General features: G+C 70.8%; 2 protein-coding genes across 4 annotated transcripts in view; one reads left to right on the forward strand and one right to left on the reverse strand.

The window, feature by feature from the left end:
- PPT2 (palmitoyl-protein thioesterase 2) lies at positions 1 to 9,373 on the reverse strand. 3 transcript variants are annotated; one of them, XM_065654821.1, is made up of 9 exons: positions 8,880 to 9,373; positions 6,450 to 6,629; positions 5,337 to 5,490; positions 4,336 to 4,431; positions 3,355 to 3,462; positions 2,034 to 2,117; positions 1,468 to 1,552; positions 1,026 to 1,080; positions 1 to 203 (listed from the first exon to the last, which is right to left on the reverse strand). In XM_065654821.1, the coding sequence occupies exons 2-9, from the start codon at positions 6,627 to 6,629 to the stop codon at positions 60 to 62; spliced, it is 906 nt and encodes a 301-aa protein (XP_065510893.1). In that variant the 5' UTR covers positions 8,880 to 9,373; the 3' UTR covers positions 1 to 59. The 3 variants fall into 3 exon arrangements, with proteins under 3 accessions (XP_065510893.1, XP_065510894.1, XP_065510896.1); XM_065654822.1 differs by lacking the exon at positions 8,880 to 9,373 and adding an exon at positions 7,638 to 7,668; XM_065654824.1 differs by lacking the exon at positions 8,880 to 9,373 and adding an exon at positions 7,398 to 7,626.
- LOC136000856 (carnitine O-acetyltransferase-like) overlaps positions 6,949 to 22,491 on the forward strand; it is a 21,777-nt gene continuing 6,234 nt past the window's right edge. Inside the window, 13 exon segments of the mRNA XM_065654857.1 lie at positions 6,949 to 7,045; positions 9,537 to 9,817; positions 11,186 to 11,374; positions 14,636 to 14,739; positions 16,211 to 16,264; positions 16,603 to 16,738; positions 18,560 to 18,728; positions 19,583 to 19,761; positions 20,391 to 20,491; positions 21,186 to 21,213; positions 21,216 to 21,310; positions 22,134 to 22,179; positions 22,227 to 22,240. Coding sequence (XP_065510929.1) covers positions 6,949 to 7,045; positions 9,537 to 9,817; positions 11,186 to 11,374; positions 14,636 to 14,739; positions 16,211 to 16,264; positions 16,603 to 16,738; positions 18,560 to 18,728; positions 19,583 to 19,761; positions 20,391 to 20,491; positions 21,186 to 21,213; positions 21,216 to 21,310; positions 22,134 to 22,179; positions 22,227 to 22,240 — 1,493 coding nt within the window.

Consider the following 22,491-nt stretch of genomic DNA (forward strand, 5'->3'; position numbering starts at 1 on the left):
ACCGCCCCACAGCGCCTGCCGGCGCCGCCCCGCGCGCCCCACGGCCGCCGTGGGTCCCGCTACGTGAGCCAGGGCCGGATGCAGCGCTCGTAGACGGGGCGGTGGGAGTGCCAGGCCGTGTGCCCCACGCCCGGCACCGCGCAGCCCCCCAGCGCCCCCCGCGCCTCCAGCGTCCGCAGCCCAAACGTGTCCTGCGCGTACACCTGCGGGGACCCAGGCGTCCGGGACCCACAACCCCACCGAGGGACCCAGGCGTCCGGCACCATGTGGGGACCCAGGCATCCGGGACCCACAACCCCACCGAGGGACCCAGGCGTCCGGCACCATGTGGGGACCCAGGCATCCGGGACCCACAACCCCACTGACAGACCCAGGCGTCCAGGACCCACAACCCCACTGAGGGACCCAGGCGTCCGGGACTCACAACCCCACTGAGGGACCCAGGTTTCAGGGACCCACAACCCCACTGAGGGACCCAGGCGTCCGGGACCCACAACCCCACTAAGGGACCCAGGCGTCCGGGACCCACAACCCCACTGAGGGACCCAGGCATCCGGGACCCACAACCCCACTGAGGGACCCAGGCGTCCGGGACCCACAACCCCACCGAGGGACCCAGGCGTCCGGCACCATGTGGGGACCCAGGCATCCAGGACCCACAACCCCACTGATGGACCCAGGTGTTCGGGACCCACAACCCCACTAAGGGACCCAGGCGTCCGGGAACCACAACCCCACTGAGGGACCCAGGCATCCAGCACCGCGCGGGGACCCAGGCATTCGGGACCCACAACCCCACTGACGGACCCAGGCGTCCGGGACCCACAACCCCACCAAGGGACCCAGGCGTCCGGCACCATGCGGGGACCCAGGCATCTGGGACCCACAACCCCACTGATGGACCCAGGCGTCCGGGACCCACAACCCCACCGAGGGACCCAGGCGTCCGGGACCCACAACCCCACTGAGGGACCCGGGCATCCACGCCCCGCTCCCGCCCCCCAAGTGTGGGTCGCCGCGCTCACCGCCTGCTTGTGCATCTCCCGCACGGTCTCGTTGCTGTCGTAGAACCCAAACAGGCTGGTTTGGGGGAAAAATGGGTGTCAGCAGGAGGACCCAGGCGTCCGAGGGGGACCCAGGAGTTCAGGGAGGAACGCAGGCATCCGGGGACCCAGGCATCCGGGAGGGGGACCCAGGTGTCCGGGAGAAGGGACCCAGGCATCCGGGAGAAGGGACCCAGGTGTCCGGGAGGGGAACCCAGGCGTCCGGGAGAAGGGACGCAGGTGTCCGGGAGAAGGGACCCAGGCGTCCGGGAGGGGAACCCAGGCGTCCGGGAGAAGGGACCCAGGCGTCCGGGAGGGGGACCCAGGCGTCCGGGAGGGGGACCCAGGCGTCCGGGAGAAGGGACCCAGGTGTCCGGGAGGGGAACCCAGGCGTCCGGGAGGGGAACCCAGGCGTCCGGCGCACCTGCTCTGCCAGGGGGTGATGACGCCGTCGTCGGGGCCCCCGATCAGCACCAGACTCCGGATGCGCAGGAGGTTCCGTTTCCACTCTGCGGGGGCAGGAGCCTATGGGGGCCTATAGGGCACCTATGGGGGCCTATAGGGCACCTATGGATGGGGGGAGGGGGATCCTATGGGGTGAATACAGGGGGGTTGCTGTGGGGTCCAGGAGTGTCCAGAGGGGTCCCTGTCGCCCTATAGAATCCCTATAGGGGGGTCCCTGTGGGGCTAGAGGGGTCCCTATAGGGGCTACAGAAGTGTCTATAGGGGCCCTATAGGGGCTCTAGGGCTGGCTGGAAAGGTTCCTATAGGGCGGCTGGGAGCTCAGCAGACTCGTCCGTTATGTCTATAGGTCCCTATAGGGTACCTATGTATCTCACCCAACACACGGGGGTGGCTGCGAGGTCTCTATAGGGCACCTATAGGTGTCTGTATGTCCCACCCGATGCGTTTGGGCGTTTTCTCCCTGTGGATCAGGGCCAGGTCTCTATAGGGTGTGTCTGTAGGTATCTATAGGGCTCCATACGGTACCTGACATGTTTGGGTGCGTTTTCTCCCCGTTGATCAGGGCCAGGAAGTCGCTGCTGTTCAGATACTGGTCCTGGTGATGGGGGTCTGGGGACACAGGGGACACGGGGGTCAGGGGGACCCAGGCGTCCGGGAGGGACCCAGGCGTCCTGGGGTGGCTCTGGGGACACAGGGGACACGGGGGTCAGGGGAACCCAGGTGTCTGGGAGGGACCCAGGCGTCCGGGAGGGACCCAGGCGTCCTGGGGTGGCTCTGGGGACACAGGGGTCAGGGGGACACAGGGGACATGGGGTTCAGGGGGACCCAGGCGTCCTGGGGTGGCTCTGGGGACACAGGGGACACGGGGGTCAGGGGAACCCAGGCGTCCGGGAGGGACCCAGGTGTCCTGGGGTGGCTCTGGGGACACGGGGGTCAGGGGGACCCAGGTGTCCGGGAGGGACCCAGGCGTCCTGGGGTGGCTCTGGGGACACAGGGGACACGGGGGTCAGGGGGACCCAGGCGTCCGGGAGGGACCCAGGCGTCCTGGGGTGGCTCTGGGGACACGGGGGTCAGGGGGACCCAGGTGTCCGGGAGGGACCCAGGCGTCCTGGGGTGGCTCTGGGGACACAGGGGACCCAGGTGTCCGGGAGGGACCCAGGCGTCCTGGGGTGGCTCTGGGGACACAGGGGACACGGGGGTCAGGGGGACCCAGGCATCCGGGAGGGACCCAGGCGTCCTGGGGTGGCTCTGGGGACACAGGGGTCAGGGGGACCCAGGCGTCCGGGAGGGACCCAGGCGTCCTGGGGTGGCTCTGGGGACACGGGGGTCAGGGGGACCCAGGCGTCCTGGGGTGGCTCTGGGGACACAGGGGACACGGGGGTCAGGGGGACCCAGGTGTCCGGGAGGGACCCAGGCGTCCTGGGGTGGCTCTGGGGACACAGGGGACATGGGGGTCAGGGGGACCCAGGCGTCCTGGGGTGGCTCTGGGGACACAGGGGACACAGGGGTCAGGGGGACCCAGGCGTCCGGGAGGGACCCAGGCGTCCTGGGGTGGCTCTGGGGACATGGGGGTCAGGGGGACCCAGGCGTCCGGGAGGGACCCAGGCGTCCAGGAGGGACCCAGGTGTGCGGGGGTGGCTCTGGGGACATGGGGGACACGGGGGTCAGGGGGACCCAGGCATCCGGGAGGGACCCAGGCGTCCGGGAGGGACCCAGGTGTGCGGGGGTGGCCCTGGGGACACAGGGGACATGGGGATCAGGGGGACCCAGGCGTCCGGGAGGGACCCAGGCGTGCGGGGGGTGGTGGGTTCGGCAGTTTTGGGGTGCGGGGGTTGGGGTCCCCCACCGTTCCAGTAGTTGCAGATGGACACCCCCTGGCCCAGGGGGGTGTAGCAGAGCCGGTACAGGTTGGATTTCATGTGCCGGGGGAACAGCCAGCGCAGGTACTCGGTGTCTGGGGGAGCGGCGGCGACCCCCAAAATCCAGTGACCCCCCGAGCCCCACAGGGACCCCCGGACATGGCAGGGACCCCCCAAACCCGCAGGGACCCCCCAATCCCCACAGGGACCCCCCAACATGGCAGGGACCCCCCAAACCCCACAGGGACCCCCCAACATGGCAGGGACCCCCAACCCCACCTACAGACACCCCAAAAGGTCAAGAAGACCCCAGACCCCCCAGGGACCCCCCAAAACCCTCAGGGATCCCCCAGCCCCCCCCCCCATTGTCCCCTCACCCCCATACCGTCCCATTGTCCCCACTGTCCCCACTGTCCCCATTGTCCCCAATGTCCCCATTGTCCCCTCACCCCCATACCGTCCCATTGGGGACAATGGGGACAGTGGGGACAATGTCCCCAACGTCTCCTCACCCCCATACCGTCCCATTGTCCCCAATGTCCCCCCGTCCCCTCACCCCCCTACTGTCCCATTGTCCCCATTGTCCCCCCTGTCCCCAATGTCCCCACTGTCCCCTCACCCCGTACTGTCCCATTGCCCCCAATGTCCCCCCGTCCCCTCATCCCCCTACTGTCCCATTGTCCCCATTGTCCCCCTGTCCCCAATGTCCCCTCACCCCCATACCGTCCCATTGTCCCCAATGTCCCATTGTCCCCCTGTCCCCTCACCCCCGCACTGTCCCATTGTCCCCAATGTCCCCCCTGTCCCCATTGTCCCCTCACCCCCGTACTGTCCCCAATGTCCCCCTGTCCCCCCACCCCCCTACTGTCCCATTGTCCCCAATGTCCCCAATGTCCCATTGTCCCCCTGACCCCCGTCCCCTCACCCCCGTACTGTCCCATTGTCCCCAATGTCCCCCGTCCCCTCACCCCCGTACTGCCCCATCTGCGGCGCGGCCAAGGAGATGAAGCTCCGCACGTTGTGGTCGGGGGTCGTGGCCAAGAGGGCGCGGGAGATCAGCCCCCCTGGGGACACACGGACACGGCGGGACAGGGGGACATGGGGGGACACACGGACACGGGGGGACAGGGGGACATGGGGGGACACACGGACACGGCGGGACAGGGGGACATGGGGGGACACACGGACACGGCGGGACAGGGGGACACGGGGGGACAGGGGGACACGGGGGGACAGGGGGACATGGGGGGACACACGGACACGGCGGGACAGGGGGACACGGGGGGACACACGGACACGGCGGGACAGGGGGACACGGCGGGACAGGGGGACATGGGGGGACACACGGACACGGCGGGACAGGGGGACATGGGGGGACACACGGACATGGGGGGACAGGGGGACACGGGGGGACAGGGACACGGGGGACAAACGGACATCATGGGGACAACATCGGGACGTGGGGACATCATTGGGGCAGCCCTGGGGACATGGGGGGACATGGGGGGACCCCAACACCCAGCCGCCCCGTCCCCCCCACCCCCCACAGACCCAGGCGTCCGGGCCCCCCACCCCCCCCCCCGCGCGGGGACCCAGGCGTCCGGGCCCCCCGCCCCCCCTCAACCATGGACCCAGGCATCCGGGCCCCCCCTGCTCCCGCGGACCCAGGCGTCCAGGCCCCCCGTCCCCCACCCCACAGACCCAGGTGTCCGGGCCCCCCGCCCCCCACCCACGGACCCAGGCGTCCGGGCCCCCCGCCCCCCCTCAACCATGGACCCAGGCGTCCGGGCCCCCCGCCCCCCCTCAACCATGGACCCAGGCGTCCGGGCCCCCCGTCCCCCCGCCCCCCACGGACCCAGGCGTCCAGGCCCCCTGTCCCCCCCACACCCCCGTCCCCCCGCCCCCCACGGACCCAGGCGTCCGGGCCCCCCGTCCCCCCCACCCGCGGACCCAGGCGTCCGGGCCCCACCTTGGCTGTAGCCCAGCAGGTGCACCCCGTCCCCCGCGTTGGCCATGATGGGGGCCAGCGCCCTCCGGAACCCCTCGACCTGGAGCCACAGCGGCCGCAGCGACGCCCCCCGGTCAAACAGGTCCAGCACGGTCACCGGCGTCCCGGGGTGGCTCTGGGGACACGGGGGTCAGGGGGACCCAGGCGTCCCGGGGTGGCTCTGGGGACACGGGGGTCAGGGGGACCCAGGCGTCCGGGAGGGACCCAGGCGTCCGGGAGGGACCCAGGAGTGCGGGAGGGACCCAGGAGTGCGGGAGGGACAGGGGGACCCAGGCGTCCGGGAGGGACCCAGGAGTGCGGGAGGGACAGGGGGACCCAGGCGTCCGGGAGGGACCCAGGAGTGCGGGAGGGACAGGGGGACCCAGGCGTCCCCGGGTGGCTCTGGGGACATAGGGGTCAGGGGGACCCAGGCGTCCGGGAGGGACCCAGGCGTCCGGGGGGAGAGGGGGACCCAGGCATCCCAGGGTGGCTCTGGGGACATGGGGGTCAGGGGGACCCAGGCGTCCGGGGGGACAGGGGGACCCAGGCATCCCAGGGTGGCTCTGGGGACACGGGGGACATAGGGGTCAGGGGGACCCAGGCGTCCGGGACAGGGAATCCAGATGTCTGGGAGTGGTCACACAGGGAACCCAGGCGTCCGGGGAGAGTCATGCAAAGGACCCAGGCATCCGGGGGGGATGTCATGAAGGGACCCAGGCGTCCGAGGGGGACCCAGGCGTCCGGGTGGGATGTCATGCAAGGGACCCAGGCATCCGAGGGGGATGTCACGCGAGGGACCCAGGCGTCCAGAAGGGACCCAGGCGTCCGGGTGGGATGTCATGCAAGGGACCCAGGTGTCCAAGGGGGATGTCATGCCAGGGACCCAGGTGTCTGAGGGGGACCCAGGCGTCCGGGGGGGATGTCATGCAAGGGACCCAGGCGTCCGGGTGGGATGTCATGCAAGGGACCCAGGCGTCCGGGGGGGACCCAGGCGTCCGGGGGGGATGTCATGCAAGGGACCCAGGCGTCCGGGGGGGATGTCACGCAAGGGACCCAGGCGTCCGGGGGGGACCCAGGCGTCCGGGGCCCCCTGACCTCGTTGATGAAGTCGCGCAGGTGCTGGAAGTCGCTGGGACTGTCGAACAGGCCGTGGATGACGACGACGGGCCGATGGGCCCCCCCCGGGGCCGCCAGCAGCAGCAGCAGCAGCGCGGGGGGGGCGAGCAGGGGGGCGAGCGCGGCCCCTCCCCCCCCGCGGCGCCTCGCAGGGGGCATCTGGGGGGGAGGGCGGTCAGATGCGGACCCAGGCGTCCGAGGGACCCAGGCGTCCGGGGTGCTGACCCACATCCCCCTCCCCCCCCGGACACAGGAGTTCGGGGGAACCCAGGCGTCCGAGGGACCCAGGCGTCCGGGAGGACCCAGGCATGCGAGGGGACCCAGGCGTCCGGGGGGACCCAGGCATGCGAGGGGACCCAGGCGTCCGGGGGGGACCCAGGCGTCCGGGGTGCTGACCCACATCCCCCTCCCCCCCGGACACAGGAGTTCGGGGGAACCCAGGCGTCCGAGGGACCCAGGCGTCCGGGAGGACCCAGGCATGCGAGGGGACCCAGGCGTCCGGGATGCTGACCCACATCCCCCTCCCCCCCGGACACAGGAGTTCGGGGGAACCCAGGCGTCCGAGGGACCCAGGCGTCCGGGGTGCTGACCCACATCCCCCTCCCCCCGCGACACTTGAGTTCGGGGGAACCCAGGCGTCCGAGGGACCCAGGCGTCCGAGGGACCCAGGCGTCCGGGGTGCTGACCCACATCCCCCTCCCCCCCCGGACACAGGAGTTCGGGGGAACCCAGGCGTCCGAGGGACCCAGGCGTCCGGGAGGACCCAGGATTTCGGGGGGACCCAGGCGTCCGAGGGACCCAGGCATGCGGGGGCACCCAGGATTTCGGGGGGACCCAGGCGTCCGGGATGCTGTCCCCTCCCCCCCCCCCGCCCCCGAACGCCTGGGTCCCCGGGGGTCCCCAGCCCCCACCCCGCGCCCTGTTTACCTCCCGGTTCCCCTCCCCCTCCCGCACGTCAGTTCCGGCGCGCGCGGCTCGAGCGGCCCCCTCCCCCCACCACGGGGGGACCCAGGCGTCCGGGCCCACCCCCTCCCCCCTCCCCCCCCGCTGATTTTGGGGGGCTGGCTCAAGCCACGGGACCCCTGAGGGAACCCAGGCATCCGGGGGGGGACCCAGGCGTTCGGGGGGCGGGGGGGGGCCAGGTGTGTCGCCAAGGTCCCCGCACACCTCGCTGCCGCCGAGGAACCCAGGCGTCCGGGCTGCCCGCCCCCCCCCCCCCCCCGCGCGGGGACCCAGGCGTCCGGGCCCCGCCCCCCACCTGCGGCCAGTGTGTGCTGAGCAAACAGGCTGAGAGCGCCGGGAGGCGGGCCGGCCGCACGCCTGGGTCCCTCCCGGACGCCTGGGTCCCCTCCCGGACGCCTGGGTCCCCTCAGGACACCTGAGGCCCCTCCCCAACTCCTGGGTCCCTCCCGGACGCCTGGGTCCCTCAGGACACATGAGGCCCCTCCCGAACTCCTGGGTCCCTCCCGGACGCCTGGGTCCATCCCGGACGCCTGGGTCCCCCCCCACATGCCTGGGTCCCTCCCGAACTCCTGGGTCCCTCCCGGACACCTGAGTCCCCTCCCAGACTCCTGGGTCCCCTCAGGACACCTGAGGCCCCTCCCGGACGCCTGGGTCCCTCCCGGACGCCTGGGTCCATCCCGGACGCCTGGGTCCCCCCCCACATGCCTGGGTCCCTCCCGAACTCCTGGGTCCCTCCCGGACGCCTGGGTCCCCTCAGGACACCTGAGGCCCCTCCCCAACTCCTGGGTCCCCCCAGGACACCTGGGTCCCCTCCCGAACTCCTGGGTCCCTCAGGACACATGAGGCCCCTCCCCAACTCCTGGGTCCCCTCCCGGACGCCTGGGTCCCCTCCCCAACTCCTGGGTCCCCCCCCGCACGCCTGGGTCCCCTCCCGAATGCCTCTGTCCCTCCCCGGACGCCTGGGTCCCCTCAGGACGCCTGGGTCCCTCCCGAACTCCTGGGTCCATCCCGGACGCCTGGGTCCCCTCCCGAACTCCTGGGTCCCCTCCCGAACGCCTGGGTCCCCTCAGGACACCTGGGTCCATCCCGGACGCCTGGGTCCCCTCCCGAACTCCTGGGTCCCCTCAGGACACATGAGGCCCCTCCCCAACTCCTGGGTCCGTCCCGGACGCCTGGGTCCCCCCGCACGCCTGGGTCCCCTCCCGCACGCCTGGGTCCCCTCCCGAACGCCTCTGTCCCTCCCCGGACGCCTGGGTCCCCTCAGGACGCCTGGGTCCCTCCCGAACGCCTGGGTCCCCCCCCACACGCCTGGGTCCCTCCCGAACTCCTGGGTCCATCCCGGACGCCTGGGTCCCCTCCCGAACGCCTGGGTCCCCTCCCGAACTCCTGGGTCCCTCCCCGGACGCCTGGGTCCCCCCCCACCCCCGTGGGTCCCCTCCCGAATACCTGGGTCCTCTCCCGAACACTTGGGGTCCCTCAGCGGCTCCCCCGGACGCCTGGGTCCTCTCCGAATGTGGGGTGTGTGAAGTGCAGCCCCGCAGGGGACCCAGGCGTCCGGGGCGGAACCCTCATTAGTAGCAGCTGCTGTTAATGAGGCGTTAATTACCCACGGCTGGGACACGGGGGCCCGGACGCCTGGGTCCCTCCCGAACGCCTGGGTTCCCCCGGAGCTCTGGGACCCCCGGACGCCTGGGTCCCTCCCGAACGCCTGGGTTCCCCCGGGGCTTTGGGACCCCCGGACGCCTGGGTCCCTCCCGAACGCCTGGGTTCCCCCGGGGCTCTGGGACCCCCGGACGCCTGGGTCCCTCCCGGACGCCTGGGTTCCCCCGGGGGGCTCTGGGACCCCCGGACGCCTGGGTCCCTCCCGAACGCCTGGGTTCCCCCGGGGCTTTGGGACCCCCGGACGCCTGGGTCCCTCCCGAACGCCTGGGTTCCCCCGGGGCTTTGGGACCCCCGGACGCCTGGGTCCCTCCCGGACGCCTGGGTTCCCCCGGGGCTCTGGGACCCCCGGACGCCTGGGTCCTCCCCCGAACGCCTGGGTTCCCCCGGGGCTCTGGGACCCCCGGACGCCTGGGTCCCTCCCGGACGCCTGGGTTCCCCCAGGGGGCTTTGGGACCCCCGGACGCCTGGGTCCCTCCCGAACGCCTGGGTTCCCCCGGGGCTTTGGGACCCCCGGACGCCTGGGTCCCTCCCGAACGCCTGGGTCCTCCCCCGAACGCCTGAGTGCCCGGGATGGGGTGGGCGTGGGCGTGGGCGGGACCCAGGCGTTCGGGAGAGGACCCAGGCGTTCGGGAGAGGACCCAGGCGTCCGGGCCATGGGGCGCTCCCCGTGGGTCTGGGGGCGCCGCCGCGCGCCCCGCGCCCCTCCCCCCCCCGCCCCCCCCGTAAGTCCCCGCGCGCCCGTGGGGGGGGGGGGGTTGGGGGGGGTTTGGGGGGGGGGGAGGGGCGGGAACGGGAGCGCGTGCGGGGCCGCACGTCCGCGGGCGGGGGGGGCGGGGCGGGGGGGCTGCACGTGGCCGGTCGTGCGGGGGGGTGGGGGGGTCCCCACCCCACCAGGGGGTCCCTTGATTTGGGGGGGGGGGGTCCGATCTTCGGGGGTTCCCCTCCCTGGGGGGGGTCCCATAGCTCAGGGGGGCCCTTCTTTGGAGGATTTGGGGGGGTCCCACCCCAGGGGGTCATTTGGGGAGGTCCCATAAGTCAGGGGGTCCCTTTTTGGGGGGGGGTCCCCATTTTTGGGGGGGTCCCTTCACCCCGGGGTTCCCTCTGGGGTTCCCTTTGGGGGTTTCCGTTTGGGGTTCCCTTTGGGGGGTCCTTTTGGGGGTTCCCTCTGGGTTTCCCTTTGGGGGGTTCCCTTTTGGGGGGTTCCCTCTGGGGTTTCCTTTGGGGTTCTCTTTGGGGGTTTCCCTTTGGGGGGTTCCCTTTGGGGTCCCCTCGGGGGTTCGCTTTGGGGGTTTCCCTTTGGGGTTCTCTTTGGGTTTCCCTCTGGGGTTCCCTCTGGGGGTTCCCTCAGGGATTCCCTCTGGGGTCCCCTCGGGGGTTCCCTTTGGGGTTCTCTTTGGGGGTTCCCCCGGGGTTTCCCTCAGGGGTTCCCTCTGGGGGTCCCTCTGGGGTCCCCTCGGGGGTTCCCTCTGGGGGTCTCTTTGAGGTTCCCTCTGGGGGTTTCCCTTTGGGGTTCCCTCTGGGGTCCCCTCGGGGGTTCTCTTTGGGGTTCCCTTTGGGGGTCTCTTTGGGGTTCCCTCTGGGTTTCCCTCTGGGGTCCCCTCGGGGGTTCCCTCAGGGGTTCCCCTGGGGTTTCCCTCTGGGTTTCCCTCAGGGGTTCCCTCAGGGATTCCCTCTGGGGTCCCCTCGGGGGTTCCCTTTGGGGTTCTCTTTGGGGTCCCCTCGGGGGTTCCCTTTGGGGGTCTCTTTGGGTTTCCCTCTGGGGTCCCCTCGGGGGTTCCTTTTGGGTTTCCCTCAGGGGTTCCCTCAGGGGGTTCCTCTGGGGTCCCCTCGGGGGTTCCCTTTGGGGTTCCCTTTGGGGTTCTCTTTGGGGGTTTCCCTTTGGGGGTCCCCTCTGGGGTTCCCTCAGGGGTTCCCTCTGGGGGTTCCTCTGGGGTCCCCTCTGGGGTCCCCTCTGGGGTTCCCTCAGGGGTTCCCTCAGGGGTTCCCTTTGGGGGTTTCCCTTTGGGGGTTTCCCTTTGGGGGTTTCCCTCAGGGGTTCCCTCAGGGGTTCCCCGTGCCCCCCCGTGCCCCCCCGTGCCCGTGCCGCGCAGGCCGCCCCCGCGCTGCCCCCGCTGGCCGTGACGCTGCGCCGCCTGCTGGGGGCGCTGGAGCCGCTGGTGTCGCGCGCCGACCGGGGCCGCGCGCGGCGGCTCGTGCGCGAGTTCGGCGCCCCCGGGGGGGAGGGGCCGCGGCTGCACGAGCGGCTGAGGCGCCTGAGCCCCGCCCCCCCCCGCCTGCCGGTGAGGAGCCGCGGGACCCGGGAGTGCGGGGGGACCCAGGAGTGCGGGGGGACCCAGGAGTGCGGGGGACACGGGGGGACCCAGGAGTGCGGGGGACCCAGGAGTGCGGGGGGACCCAGGAGTGCGGGGGGACCCAGGAGTGCGGGAGGGACCCGGGAGTGCGGGGGACACGGGGGGACCCAGGAGTGCGGGGGACCCAGGAGTGCGGGGGGACCCAGGAGTGCGGGAGGGACCCAGGAGTGCGGGGGACCCAGGAGTGCGGGGGGACCCAGGAGTGCGGGAGGGACCCAGGAGTGCGGGGGGACCCAGGAGTGCGGGGGACCCAGGAATGCGGGGGGACCCAGGAGTGCGGGGGACACAGGGGACACGGGGGAACCCAGGAGTGCGGGGGGGACCCAGGAGTGCGGGGGGACCCAGGAGTGCGGGGGGACCCAGGAGTGCGGGGGACACGGGGGACACGGGGGGACCCAGGAGTGCGGGGGGACCCAGGAGTGCGGGGGACACAGGGGACACGGGGGGACCCAGGAGTGCGGGGGACCCAGGAGTGCGGGGGGACCCAGGAGTGCGGGGAACACAGGGGACATGGGGGGACCCAGGAGTGCGGGAGGGACCCAGGAGTGCGGGGAACACAGGGGACATGGGGGGACCCAGGAGTGCGGGAGGGACCCAGGAGTGCGGGGGGACCCAGGAGTGCGGGGGACCCAGGAGTGCGGGAGGGACCCAGGAGTGCGGGGGGACCCAGGAGTGCGGGGGGACCCAGGAGTGCGGGAGGGACCCGGGAGTGCGGGGGACACGGGGGGACCCAGGAGTGCGGGGGACCCAGGAGTGCGGGGGGACCCAGGAGTGCGGGAGGGACCCAGGAGTGCGGGGGACCCAGGAGTGCGGGGGGACCCAGGAGTGCGGGAGGGACCCAGGAGTGCGGGGGGACCCAGGAGTGCGGGGGACCCAGGAATGCGGGGGGACCCAGGAGTGCGGGGGACACAGGGGACACGGGGGAACCCAGGAGTGCGGGGGGGACCCAGGAGTGCGGGGGGACCCAGGAGTGCGGGGGGACCCAGGAGTGCGGGGGACACGGGGGACACGGGGGGACCCAGGAGTGCGGGGGGACCCAGGAGTGCGGGGGACACAGGGGACACGGGGGGACCCAGGAGTGCGGGAGGGACCCAGGAGTGCGGGGGGACCCAGGAGTGCGGGGGACCCAGGAGTGCGGGAGGGACCCAGGAGTGCGGGGGGACCCAGGAGTGCGGGGGACCCAGGAGTGCGGGAGGGACCCAGGAGTGCGGGGGGACCCAGGAGTGCGGGAGGGACCCAGGAGTGCGGGGGGACCCAGGAGTGCGGGGGACCCAGGAGTGCGGGGGACACAGGGGACACAGGGGACCCAGGAGTGCGGGAGGGACCCAGGAGTGCGGGGGGACCCAGGAGTGCGGGGGGACCCAGGAGTGCGGGGGACCCAGGAGTGCGGGAGGGACCCAGGAGTGCGGGGGACCCAGGAGTGCGGGAGGGACCCAGGAGTGCGGGGGGACCCAGGAGTGCGGGGGACCCAGGAGTGCGGGGGGACCCAGGAGTGCGGGGGACCCAGGAGTGCGGGGGGACCCGGGAGTGCGGGGGGACCCAGGAGTGCGGGAGGGACCCAGGAGTGCGGGGGACCCAGGAGTGCGGGGGGACCCAGGAGTGCGGGGGACCCAGGAGTGCGGGGGGACCCAGGAGTGCGGGGGACACAGGGGACACGGGGGGACCCAGGAGTGCGGGGGGACCCAGGAGTGCGGGGGGGACCCAGGAGTGCGGGGGGACCCAGGAGTGCGGGGGGCACGGGGGGACCCAGGAGTGCGGGGGACACAAGGGACACGGGGGGACCCAGGAGTGCGGGGGGACCCAGGAGTGCGGGGGGGACCCAGGAGTGCGGGGGGACCCAGGAGTGCGGGGGACACAGGAGTGCGGGGGGGACCCAGGAGTGCGGGGGACACGGGGGACACAGGGGACACGGGGGGACCCAGGAGTGCGGGAGGGACCCAGGCGTGCGGGGGGACCCAGGAGTGCGGGGGGGACCCAGGAGTGCGGGAGGGACCCAGGAGTGCGGGGGGACCCAGGCGTGCGGGGGGCACGGGGGGACCCAGGAGTGCGGGGGACACGGGGGGACCCAGGAGTACGGGGGGACCCAGGAGTGCGGGGGACACAGGAGTGCGGGGGACACAGGGGACACGGGGGGACCCAGGAGTGCGGGAGGGACCCAGGAGTGCGGGGGGGACCCAGGAGTGCGGGGGACCCAGGAGTGCGGGGGACACAAGGGACACGGGGGGACCCAGGAGTGCGGGGGGACCCAGGAGTGCGGGGGACACAGGGGACACGGGGGGACCCAGGAGTGCGGGGGGGACCCAGGAGTGCGGGGGACACAGGAGTGCGGGGGACACAGGGGACACGGGGGGACCCAGGAGTGCGGGGGGACCCAGGAGTGCGGGGGGGACCCAGGAGTGCGGGAGGGACCCAGGCGTGCGGGGGGACCCAGGAGTGCGGGAGGGACCCAGGCGTGCGGGAGGGACCCAGGCGTGCGGGGGGACCCAGGAGTGCGGGGGGGACCCAGGCGTGCGGGGGGCACGGGGGGACCCAGGAGTGCGGGGGACACGGGGGGACCCAGGAGTGCGGGGGGACCCAGGAGTGCAGGGGACACAGGAGTGCGGGGGACACAGGGGACACGGGGGGACCCAGGAGTGCGGGGGGGACCCAGGAGTGCGGGAGGGACCCAGGAGTGCGGGGGGACCCAGGAGTGCGGGAGGGACCCAGGAGTGCGGGGGGACCCGGGAGTGCGGGGGACACAGGGGACATGGGGGGACCCAGGAGTGCGGGGGGGACCCAGGAGTGCGGGGGGCACGGGGGGGACCCAGGAGTGCGGGGGGGACCCAGGAGTGCGGGGGACCCAGGAGTGCGGGGGGACCCAGGAGTGCGGGGGACACAGGGGACACGGGGGGACCCAGGAGTGCGGGGGGACCCAGGAGTGCGGGAGGGACCCAGGAGTGCGGGGGACACAGGAGTGCGGGGGACACGGGGGGACCCAGGAGTGCGGGGGACCCAGGAGTGCGGGAGGGACCCAGGAGTTCGGGGCACACAGCGGGGTGTGGTGTCTGGGGGACCCAGGCGTTCGGGGGACCCGAGAACTGGGCGATATGGGGACCCAGGCGTCCGGGGGAGACCTGGGAGATGGGGGGACCCAGGCGTCCGGGAGGGGACCCAGGCGTCCGAGGGACCCAGGCGTCCGGGCGTGTGCAGGAGTGGCCGTGGGTGTCCAGCGAGCGGCTGCCGCTCCCAGTTCACACCAGTGCGGGACTGATGCTGCCCCGGCAGGACTGGGAGGACTGGAGGGGGCAACTGGGGTGAGTGGGGGCGCTGGGAGGGGGCACTGGGTCATACTGGTGTCACTGGGAGGGGGCGCTGGGGGGCACTGGTGTCCCTGGGTGGGCTCACTGGTTTATACTGGTTTACGCTGGGTTATACTGGTGTCACTGGGTCATACTGGTGTCACTGGGAGGGGGCACTGGGGGGCACTGGGAGGGGACACTGGGTCATACTGGTGTCACTGGGAGGGGGCACTGGGGGGCACTGGTGTCCCTGGGTGGGCTCACTGGTTTATACTGGTTTACACTGGTTTATACTGGTGTCACTGGGTTATACTGGTGTCACTGGGAGGGGGCACTGGGGGGCACTGGGAGGGGACACTGGGTCATACTGGTGTCACTGGGAGGGGGCACTGGGGGGCACTGGCGTCCCTGGGTGGGCTCACTGGTTTATACTGGTTTACGCTGGTTTATACTGGTGTCACTGGGTTATACTGGTGTCACTGGGATGGGGCACTGGTTTATACTGGTTTACAGTGGGTCATACTGGTGTCACTGGGAGGGGGCACTGGGTCATACTGGTGTCACTGGGAGGGGGCACTGGGGGGCACTGGGAGGGGACACTGGGTCATACTGGTGTCACTGGGAGGGGGCACTGGGGGGCACTGGCGTCCCTGGGTGGGCTCACTGGTTTATACTGGTTTACACTGGTTTATACTGGTGTCACTGGGTTATACTGGTGTCACTGGGGGGGGGCACTGGTTTATACTGGTTTACAGTGGCTCATACTGGTGTCACTGGGAGGGGTCACTGGGGGGCCCTGGCATCCCTGGGTGGGGTCACTGGTTTATACTGGGTTATACTGGGTTATACTGGTGTCACTGGGAGGGGACACTGTGGGGCTCACTGGTTTATCCTGGTTTATACTGGTTTGCGCTAGTTGATACTGGTCCATGCTGGTCCATCCGTACTGGTCCGTACTGGTTTGCACTGGTCCGTACTGGTCCGTACTGGTCCATGCTGGTCCATGCTGGTCCATACTGGTCCGTACTGGTCTGCACTGGTCCATGCTGGTCCATCCGTACTGGTCCATACTGGTCCGCAATGGTCCGTACTGGTCCGTACTGGTCTGCACTGGTCCATACTGGTCCGTACTGGTCCATACTGGTCCATGCTGGTCCATACTGTTCCATACTGGTCCGCACTGGTCCATACTGGTCCGCACTGGTCCGTACTGGTCCGTACTGGTCCATACTGGTCTGCACTGGTCCATACTGGTCCATGCTGGTCCATGCTGGTCCATACTGGTCCGCACTAGTCCATGCTGGTCCATCCGCACTGCTCTGTACTGGTCCATACTGGTCTGCACTGGTCCATGCTGGTCCATACTGGTCCATACTGGTCCGTACTGGTCCATACTGGTCCGTACTGGTCCATGCTGGTCCGTACTGGTCCATGCTGGTCCGTACTGGTCCGTACTGGTCCATACTGGTCCGTACTGGTGTCCCAGGTTCGCCGCTCGCCTCATCGCCGGTGTCATCGACTATCGGCTGCAGCTGCAGCGGTGGGTGCGGGGGGGCCCGGGGGGGCCCCCATGGGGGACAGGGGGTGATGGGGGGTCCCTGGTGTCCCCATGGGGGACAGGGGGTCCTGGGGGGTCCCTGGTGTCCCCACGGGGGACAGGGGGTCCGGGGGGGTCCCCATGGGGGACAGGGGGTCCTGGGGGGAGTTGGGGGTCCCTGGGGGTGACGGGGGGTCCTGGGGGGTCTCAGTGTCCCCATGGGTGACAGGGGGGTCCCCATTGGGGACGGGGGGTCCCGGGGGGTCCTGGGGTGACAGGAGGTGACTGGGGGTGCCGGGGGGTCCCGGGGGGGTCCCGGGTGACACAGGCGCCACTCGCAGGTGCCGCCCCCCCGAGCTGTGGCTCCAGGCCGCGTTCGGGGGGTGTCGCGTCCCCGGCCCCCGACGGGACGAGGTGCTGAGGGTGCCCCCGGGAGCCCAGCCCCCGCCCTGCGTCACCGTCAGCCGCAACGGGCAGGTACGGACGGACGGACGGACGGACGGACGCGGGACGCAGGGGACGTGGGGTGGATGGGGGACACGGGATGGACACGGGACATGGGGGACACGGGACAGACGGGGGACATGGGACAGACAGGGGGACATGGGACAGACAGGGGGACATGGGACATGGGGGACACGGGACAGACAGGGGGACACGGGACACGGGATGGACACGGGACGGATGGGGGACATGGGACACGGGGGACACGGGACAGACAGGGGGACATGGGACACAGGGGATACGGGACAGATGGGAGACGTGGGACAGACGGGGGGACACGGGACAGACAGGGGGACACAGGACGGACAGGGGACACAGGACAGATGGGGGATGCAGGACAGACAGGAGGACACGGGACAGATGAGGGACACGGGATGGACAGAGGGACACAGGACAGACAGTGGGACACAGGACGGACGGGACACGGGGGACACGGGACAGACAGGGGACACAGGACAGACAGGGGACACAGGACAGACAGGGGACACAGGACAGACAGGGGGACACAGGACGGACGGGACACAGGACAGATGGGGGATGCAGGACAGACAGGAGGACACGGGACAGATGAGGGACACGGGATGGACAGAGGGACACAGGACAGACAGTGGGACACAGGACGGACGGGACACGGGGGACACGGGACAGACGGGGGATATGGGACAGACAGGGGGACACAGGACAGACAGGGGGACACGGGACGGACAGGACACGGGACAGACAGGGAACACGGGATGGACAGGGGGACATGGGACAGACGGGGGACACAGGATGGACAGAGGGACACAGGACCGACAGGGGGACACAGGACGGACGGGACACGGGACATGGGGGACATGGGACAGACAGGGGGACGTGGGACAGACGGGACACGGGACACAGGGGACATGGGACGGACAGGGGGACACGGGACGGACAGGACACGGGACACGGGGGACACGGGACGGACAGGGGGACGTGGGACAGACAGGGGGACACGGGACACGGGGGACACAGGATGGACAGAGGGACACACGGCAGACGGGGGGACACAGGACGGACAGGACACGGGATGGACGGGGGGACATGGGACGGACGGGGAACACGGGACGGACACAGGGACGGGGGACAGACGGGGGACACGGGGGACACGGGGGACACACGTGGGGGGTGGGAGGGAAAACAGGGGCCCTGGGGGGTCCTGGGGGTCTGGGGGGGTCATGGGGGGTTTGGGGGGTCATGGGGGGGACACGGGGGGTCTGGGGGGGACATGGGGGGTCTGGGGCGGTCCTGGGGGTCTGGGGGGGTCATGAGGGGTTTGGGGGGTCATGGGGGGGACACGGGGGGTCTGGGGGGGTCCTGGGGGTCTGGGGGGGTCATGGGGGGTTTGGGGGGTCATGGGGGGTCTGGGGGTCTGGGGGGGACACGGGGGGTCTGGGGGGGACATGGGGGTCTGGGGGGGTCATGGGGGGTTTGGGGGGTCATGGGGGGGACACGGGGGGTCTGGGGGGGTCCTGGGGGTCTGGGGGGGTCATGGGGGGGACACGGGGGGTCTGGGGGGGTCTTGGGGGTCTGGGGGGGACACGGGGGGTCTGGGGGGGTCATGGGGGGGACAGGGGGGTCTGGGGGGGGTCCTGGGGGTCTGGGGGGGACACGGGGGGTCTGGGGGGGTCATGGGGGGGACACGGGGGGTCTGGGGGGTCTGGGGGTCTGGGGGGACACGGGGGGTCCCGGGGGCGGTTCCGTTGGTGCTGACGTGGCCGTTTTGGGGCGTTTGTTCATTTGTGTCCCCCCCCCCTCCCCCCCCCCGCCCAGTTCTTCGAGGTCCCGCTGGGGGGGGAGGGGCCCCCCCCGGCGGCCGCGCTGCTGCCGGCCCTCGATTGGCTGCGGGGGCGGGCGGGGCGGGGCGGGGCGCCCCCCGTGGGGCTCCTGACGGGCCAGCACCGCAAGGCCTGGGCGAGGGCGCACGCCGTCATGATGCGCGGTGAGCGGGCGGGGCTTCCTGGGTGGGGGCGTCGGGGGGGTGGGACTTCCTGTCTTGGGGCATCAGGGGGGTGGGACTTCCTTTTCTGGGGGGGGGCCTGGGGAAGTGGGACTTCCTGGTTGGGGGCGTCGGGGGGGTGGGACTTCCTGTTTTGGGGGGGGTCCTAGGGAAGTGGGACTTCCTGTTTGGGGGCCTTGAGGGGCGGGACTTCCTGTCTTGGGGCGTCAGGGGGGTGGGACTTACTGTTTTGAGGGGGGGCCTGGGGAAGTGGGACTTCCTGTCTTGGGGCGTCAGGGGAATGGCACTTCCTGTTTGGGGGTGTTCTGGGGGGGAGACTTCCTGGTTGGGGTTTCCGGGGGAAGTGGGACTTCCTGTCTTGGGGCCTTGAGGGATGTCACTTCCTGTTTTGGGGGGGTCCTGGGGAAGTGGGACTTCCTGTTTGGGGGCCTTGGGGGGTGGGACTTCCTGTCTTGGGGTGTCAGGGGAATGGGACTTCCTGGTTGGGGGCCTTGGGGGGGTGGGACTTCCTGTCTTGGGGTGTCAGGGGGGTGGGACTTCCTGGTTTGCGTTTCCTGGGGAAATGGGACTTCCCGGTTCGGGTTTCCGGGGGAAGTGGGACTTCCTGGTTTGGGGCCTTGGGGGATGTCACTTCCTGTTTTGGGGGGGATCCTGTGGGGCGGGACTTCAATTTGGGTGTGCCTGGGGGCGGGGCTTCCTGTTTTGTTTCCCCCGGGGCGGGGAGGGCGGGATTTCCTTTTCCGGGGAGACCCCCTGGGCGGAACTTCCCATTCCGCGGGGGGGCCGGGGGGGGGGGGTGGGTGGGATTGGCGCCCATGGCGGCCCCGCCCCCGCAGACCGGCTGAACCGCGACTCAATTGGCCGGATCCGGCGCAGCCTGTTCGCGCTCAGCCTGGACGCGCCGGTGCTGGCGGCCGCCGCGGGGCGGGGCCCGGAGGGCGGGGCCAAGCAGGTGCTGCACGGGGGCGGGGCCGGCGCCAACAGCGCCAACCGCTGGTTCGACAAGACCCTGCAGGTGGGCGGGGCTTCCGGGGGCGGGACCCCGGGGGACGGCACTTCCTGGTTTGGGGGACCCCTGGGAGGTGGGACTTCCTGTTTTACCCTCCGGGAGGTGGGACTTCCTGTTTAGGCCCCTGGGAGGTGGGACTTCCTGTTTTACTCTCCGGGAGGTGGGACTTCCTGTTTAGGCACCTGAGGAGCAGGACTTCCTGTTGTAGGCCCCTGGGAGGTTGGACTTCCTGTTTTACCCTCTGGGAGGTGGGACTTCCTGTTTAGGCACCTGAGGAGCAGGACTTCCTGTTGTAGGCCCCTGGGAGGTGGGACTTCCTGTTTTATCCTCCGGGAGGTGGGACTTCCTGTTTAGGCCCCTGGGAGGTGGGACTTCCTGTTTTATCCTCCGGGAGGTGGGACTTCCTGTTGTAGGCCCCTGGGAGGTGGGACTTCCTGTTCCCAGCCCCTGGGGGGGGTGGGACTTCCTGCGTGAGGTGGGCGGAACAGGGTGGGGACTTCCTGTATTCCAAGGTTGCTTGTGGGCGGGACTTCCTGTTTTGCCCCGGGAAGGTGTGGCGGCTGGGGGGGGGCGGGGCCAAGTGGTGGGGGGAGGGGCTTCCTGGGTGCTGACCCCGCCCCCCCCCCGCCCCCCAGTTCATCGTGGGGGAGGACGGGACGTGCGGGGTCGTGTACGACCCGGCCGTGATCGACGGAGCCGTCGTGGCCGAGATGGTCGACCACGCCCTGGAGTTCTGGTGAGGGGCCGGGAGGGACTTCCTGTCCATGAGGGCGGGGCTTCCTGTCTCTTAGGGCGAGGCTTCCTGTGTGAGGGTGGGACTTCCTGTCTTTGCGAGCGCAATTTCCTGTCTCAGAGCAGGACGTGCTCTCTCCGAGGGCGGGACTTCCTATTTCTGAGGGTGGGGCTTCCTGTCCCTGAAGGCGGGACTTCCTGTCCCTGAGAACTTCCTGTCTCTCAGCGTGGGACTTCCTGTCTCAGAGTGGGACTTCCTGTCTCAGAGGGCAGGACTTCCTGTCTCAGAGGGCAGGACTTCCTGTCTCAGAGGGCAGGACTTCCCATCTGAGGGTTGGACTTCCTGTCTCTGAGGACTTCCTGTCTTTGGGGGTGGGATTTCCTGTCTCTGGGGGCGGGACTTCCTATTTCTGCGGGTGGGGCTTCCTGTCTCAGAGGGCAGGACTTCCTTTCTCTGAGAACTTCCTGTTTCTCAGCGTGGGACTTCCTGTCTCTGGGGGCGGGACTTCCTTTCTCTGAGAGCAGGACTTCCCATCTGAGGGTTGGACTTCCTGTTCCTGAGGACTTCCTGTCTTTGGGGGTGGGACTTCCTTTTTAAGGGGGGGGGCCTTCCTGTCTGTGGGGGGTGGGACTTCCTGTATCTGCGGACTTCCTGTCCCCGAGGGTGGGGTTTCCTGTCTCGCTGGCCCCGCCCGCAGCCGCCGCCCCGAGCCCGGCCCCGCCCCCCCGCCGGCCCCGCCCATCCCCCCCCCCAGCGGCTCCGCTTCAGCATCGGCCCCGAAACGGCCAATGAGCTGGAGAGAGCGAAACGGCACCTGGACAGGTGGGGGTCACGGGGGTCGCGGGGGTCACGGGGGGTCATGGGGGTCATGGGGGTCACGGGGGGCTCAGGGGTAACCGGGGTCATGGGGGTCATGGGGATCACAGGGGTCACGGGGGTCATGGGGGCTCAGGGGTAACCGGGGTCACAGGGGTCATGAGGGTCATGGGGGTCACAGGGGGCTCAGGGGTAACTGGGGTCATGGGGGTCACGGGGGGTCATGAGGGTCATGGGGGTCACAGGGGGCTCAGGGGTAACCGGGGTCACGGGGGTCATGGGGATCACAGGGCTCATGGGGGTCATGGGGGTTGCGGGGGTCACGGGGGCTCAGGGGTAACGAGGGTCACAGGGGTCACGGGGGTCATGGGGGTCACAGGGGTCATGGGGGGCTCAGGGGTAACCGGGGTCACGGGGGTCACGGGGGGCTCAGGGGTAACGAGGGTCATGGGGGTCACAGGGGTCATGAGGGTCATGGGGGTCATGGGGGGCTCAGGGGTAACTGGGGTCACGGGGTCATCAGGGGTTAAGGGGCCATGGGGGTCATGGTGTCACGGGGGGTCACAGGGTCATTGGGGGTTAAGGGGTCACTGGGGGGGTCACCAGGGGTTAAGAGGTCATAGGGGGTCGTGGGGGGGTCACAGGGTTATGGGGGCACAAGGGCTCATGGGGGGGTCGCCAGGGGGCCATGGGGTCACTGGGGGGTCACGGGGTCATTGGGGGTTGAAGCATCATGGGGGGGTCATGGGGGGGTCACCGGGGGGTTAAGGGGTCACGGGGGGGGGTGGGGGCGGGGCCGGCGTGTCCCCTGACGGCCCCGCCCCCCCAGCCTGGCGGCCGACGTGCGGGTCCATTGCTCCGCCCACCCGGGCTGGGCGGGGACGGGCTGAGCCCCGAGGCCATCGTGCAGGTGGCCCTGCAGGTGGCGTTCTACAGGTACCGCAGGGGACCCAGGCATCCGGGGCAGAGCATGGGAGGGACCCAGGCGTCCGGGAGGGACCCAGGCAGCCGGGGGGACCCAGGCATCCGGGGCAGAGGATGGGAGGGACCCAGGAGTTCGGGAGGGACCCAGGAGTTCGGGAGGGACCCAGGCATCCGGGGGAGACCCAGGCATCCGGGGTAGAGGATGGGAGGGACCCAGGAGTTCGGGAGGGACCCAGGCATCCGGGGGGGACCCAGGCATCCGG

Source organism: Caloenas nicobarica, chromosome 35, assembly GCF_036013445.1.
Source record: "Caloenas nicobarica isolate bCalNic1 chromosome 35, bCalNic1.hap1, whole genome shotgun sequence".
Taxonomy (NCBI): domain Eukaryota; kingdom Metazoa; phylum Chordata; class Aves; order Columbiformes; family Columbidae; genus Caloenas; species Caloenas nicobarica.

Excerpts from the sequence above, each read along its gene's own strand:
- PPT2 (XM_065654821.1), bottom strand. The coding sequence starts at position 6,629 with ATGCCCCCTGCGAGGCGCCGCGGGGGGGGAGGGGCCGCGCTCGCCCCC. Across the intron at positions 4,432-5,336 it reads CCTGCTGGGCTACAGCCAAG|GGGGGCTGATCTCCCGCGCC; the intron begins GTGGGGCCCGGA and ends GTGTGTCCCCAG. Across the intron at positions 204-1,025 it reads GGGAGATGCACAAGCAGGCG|GTGTACGCGCAGGACACGTT; the intron begins GTGAGCGCGGCG and ends GGGTCCCCGCAG.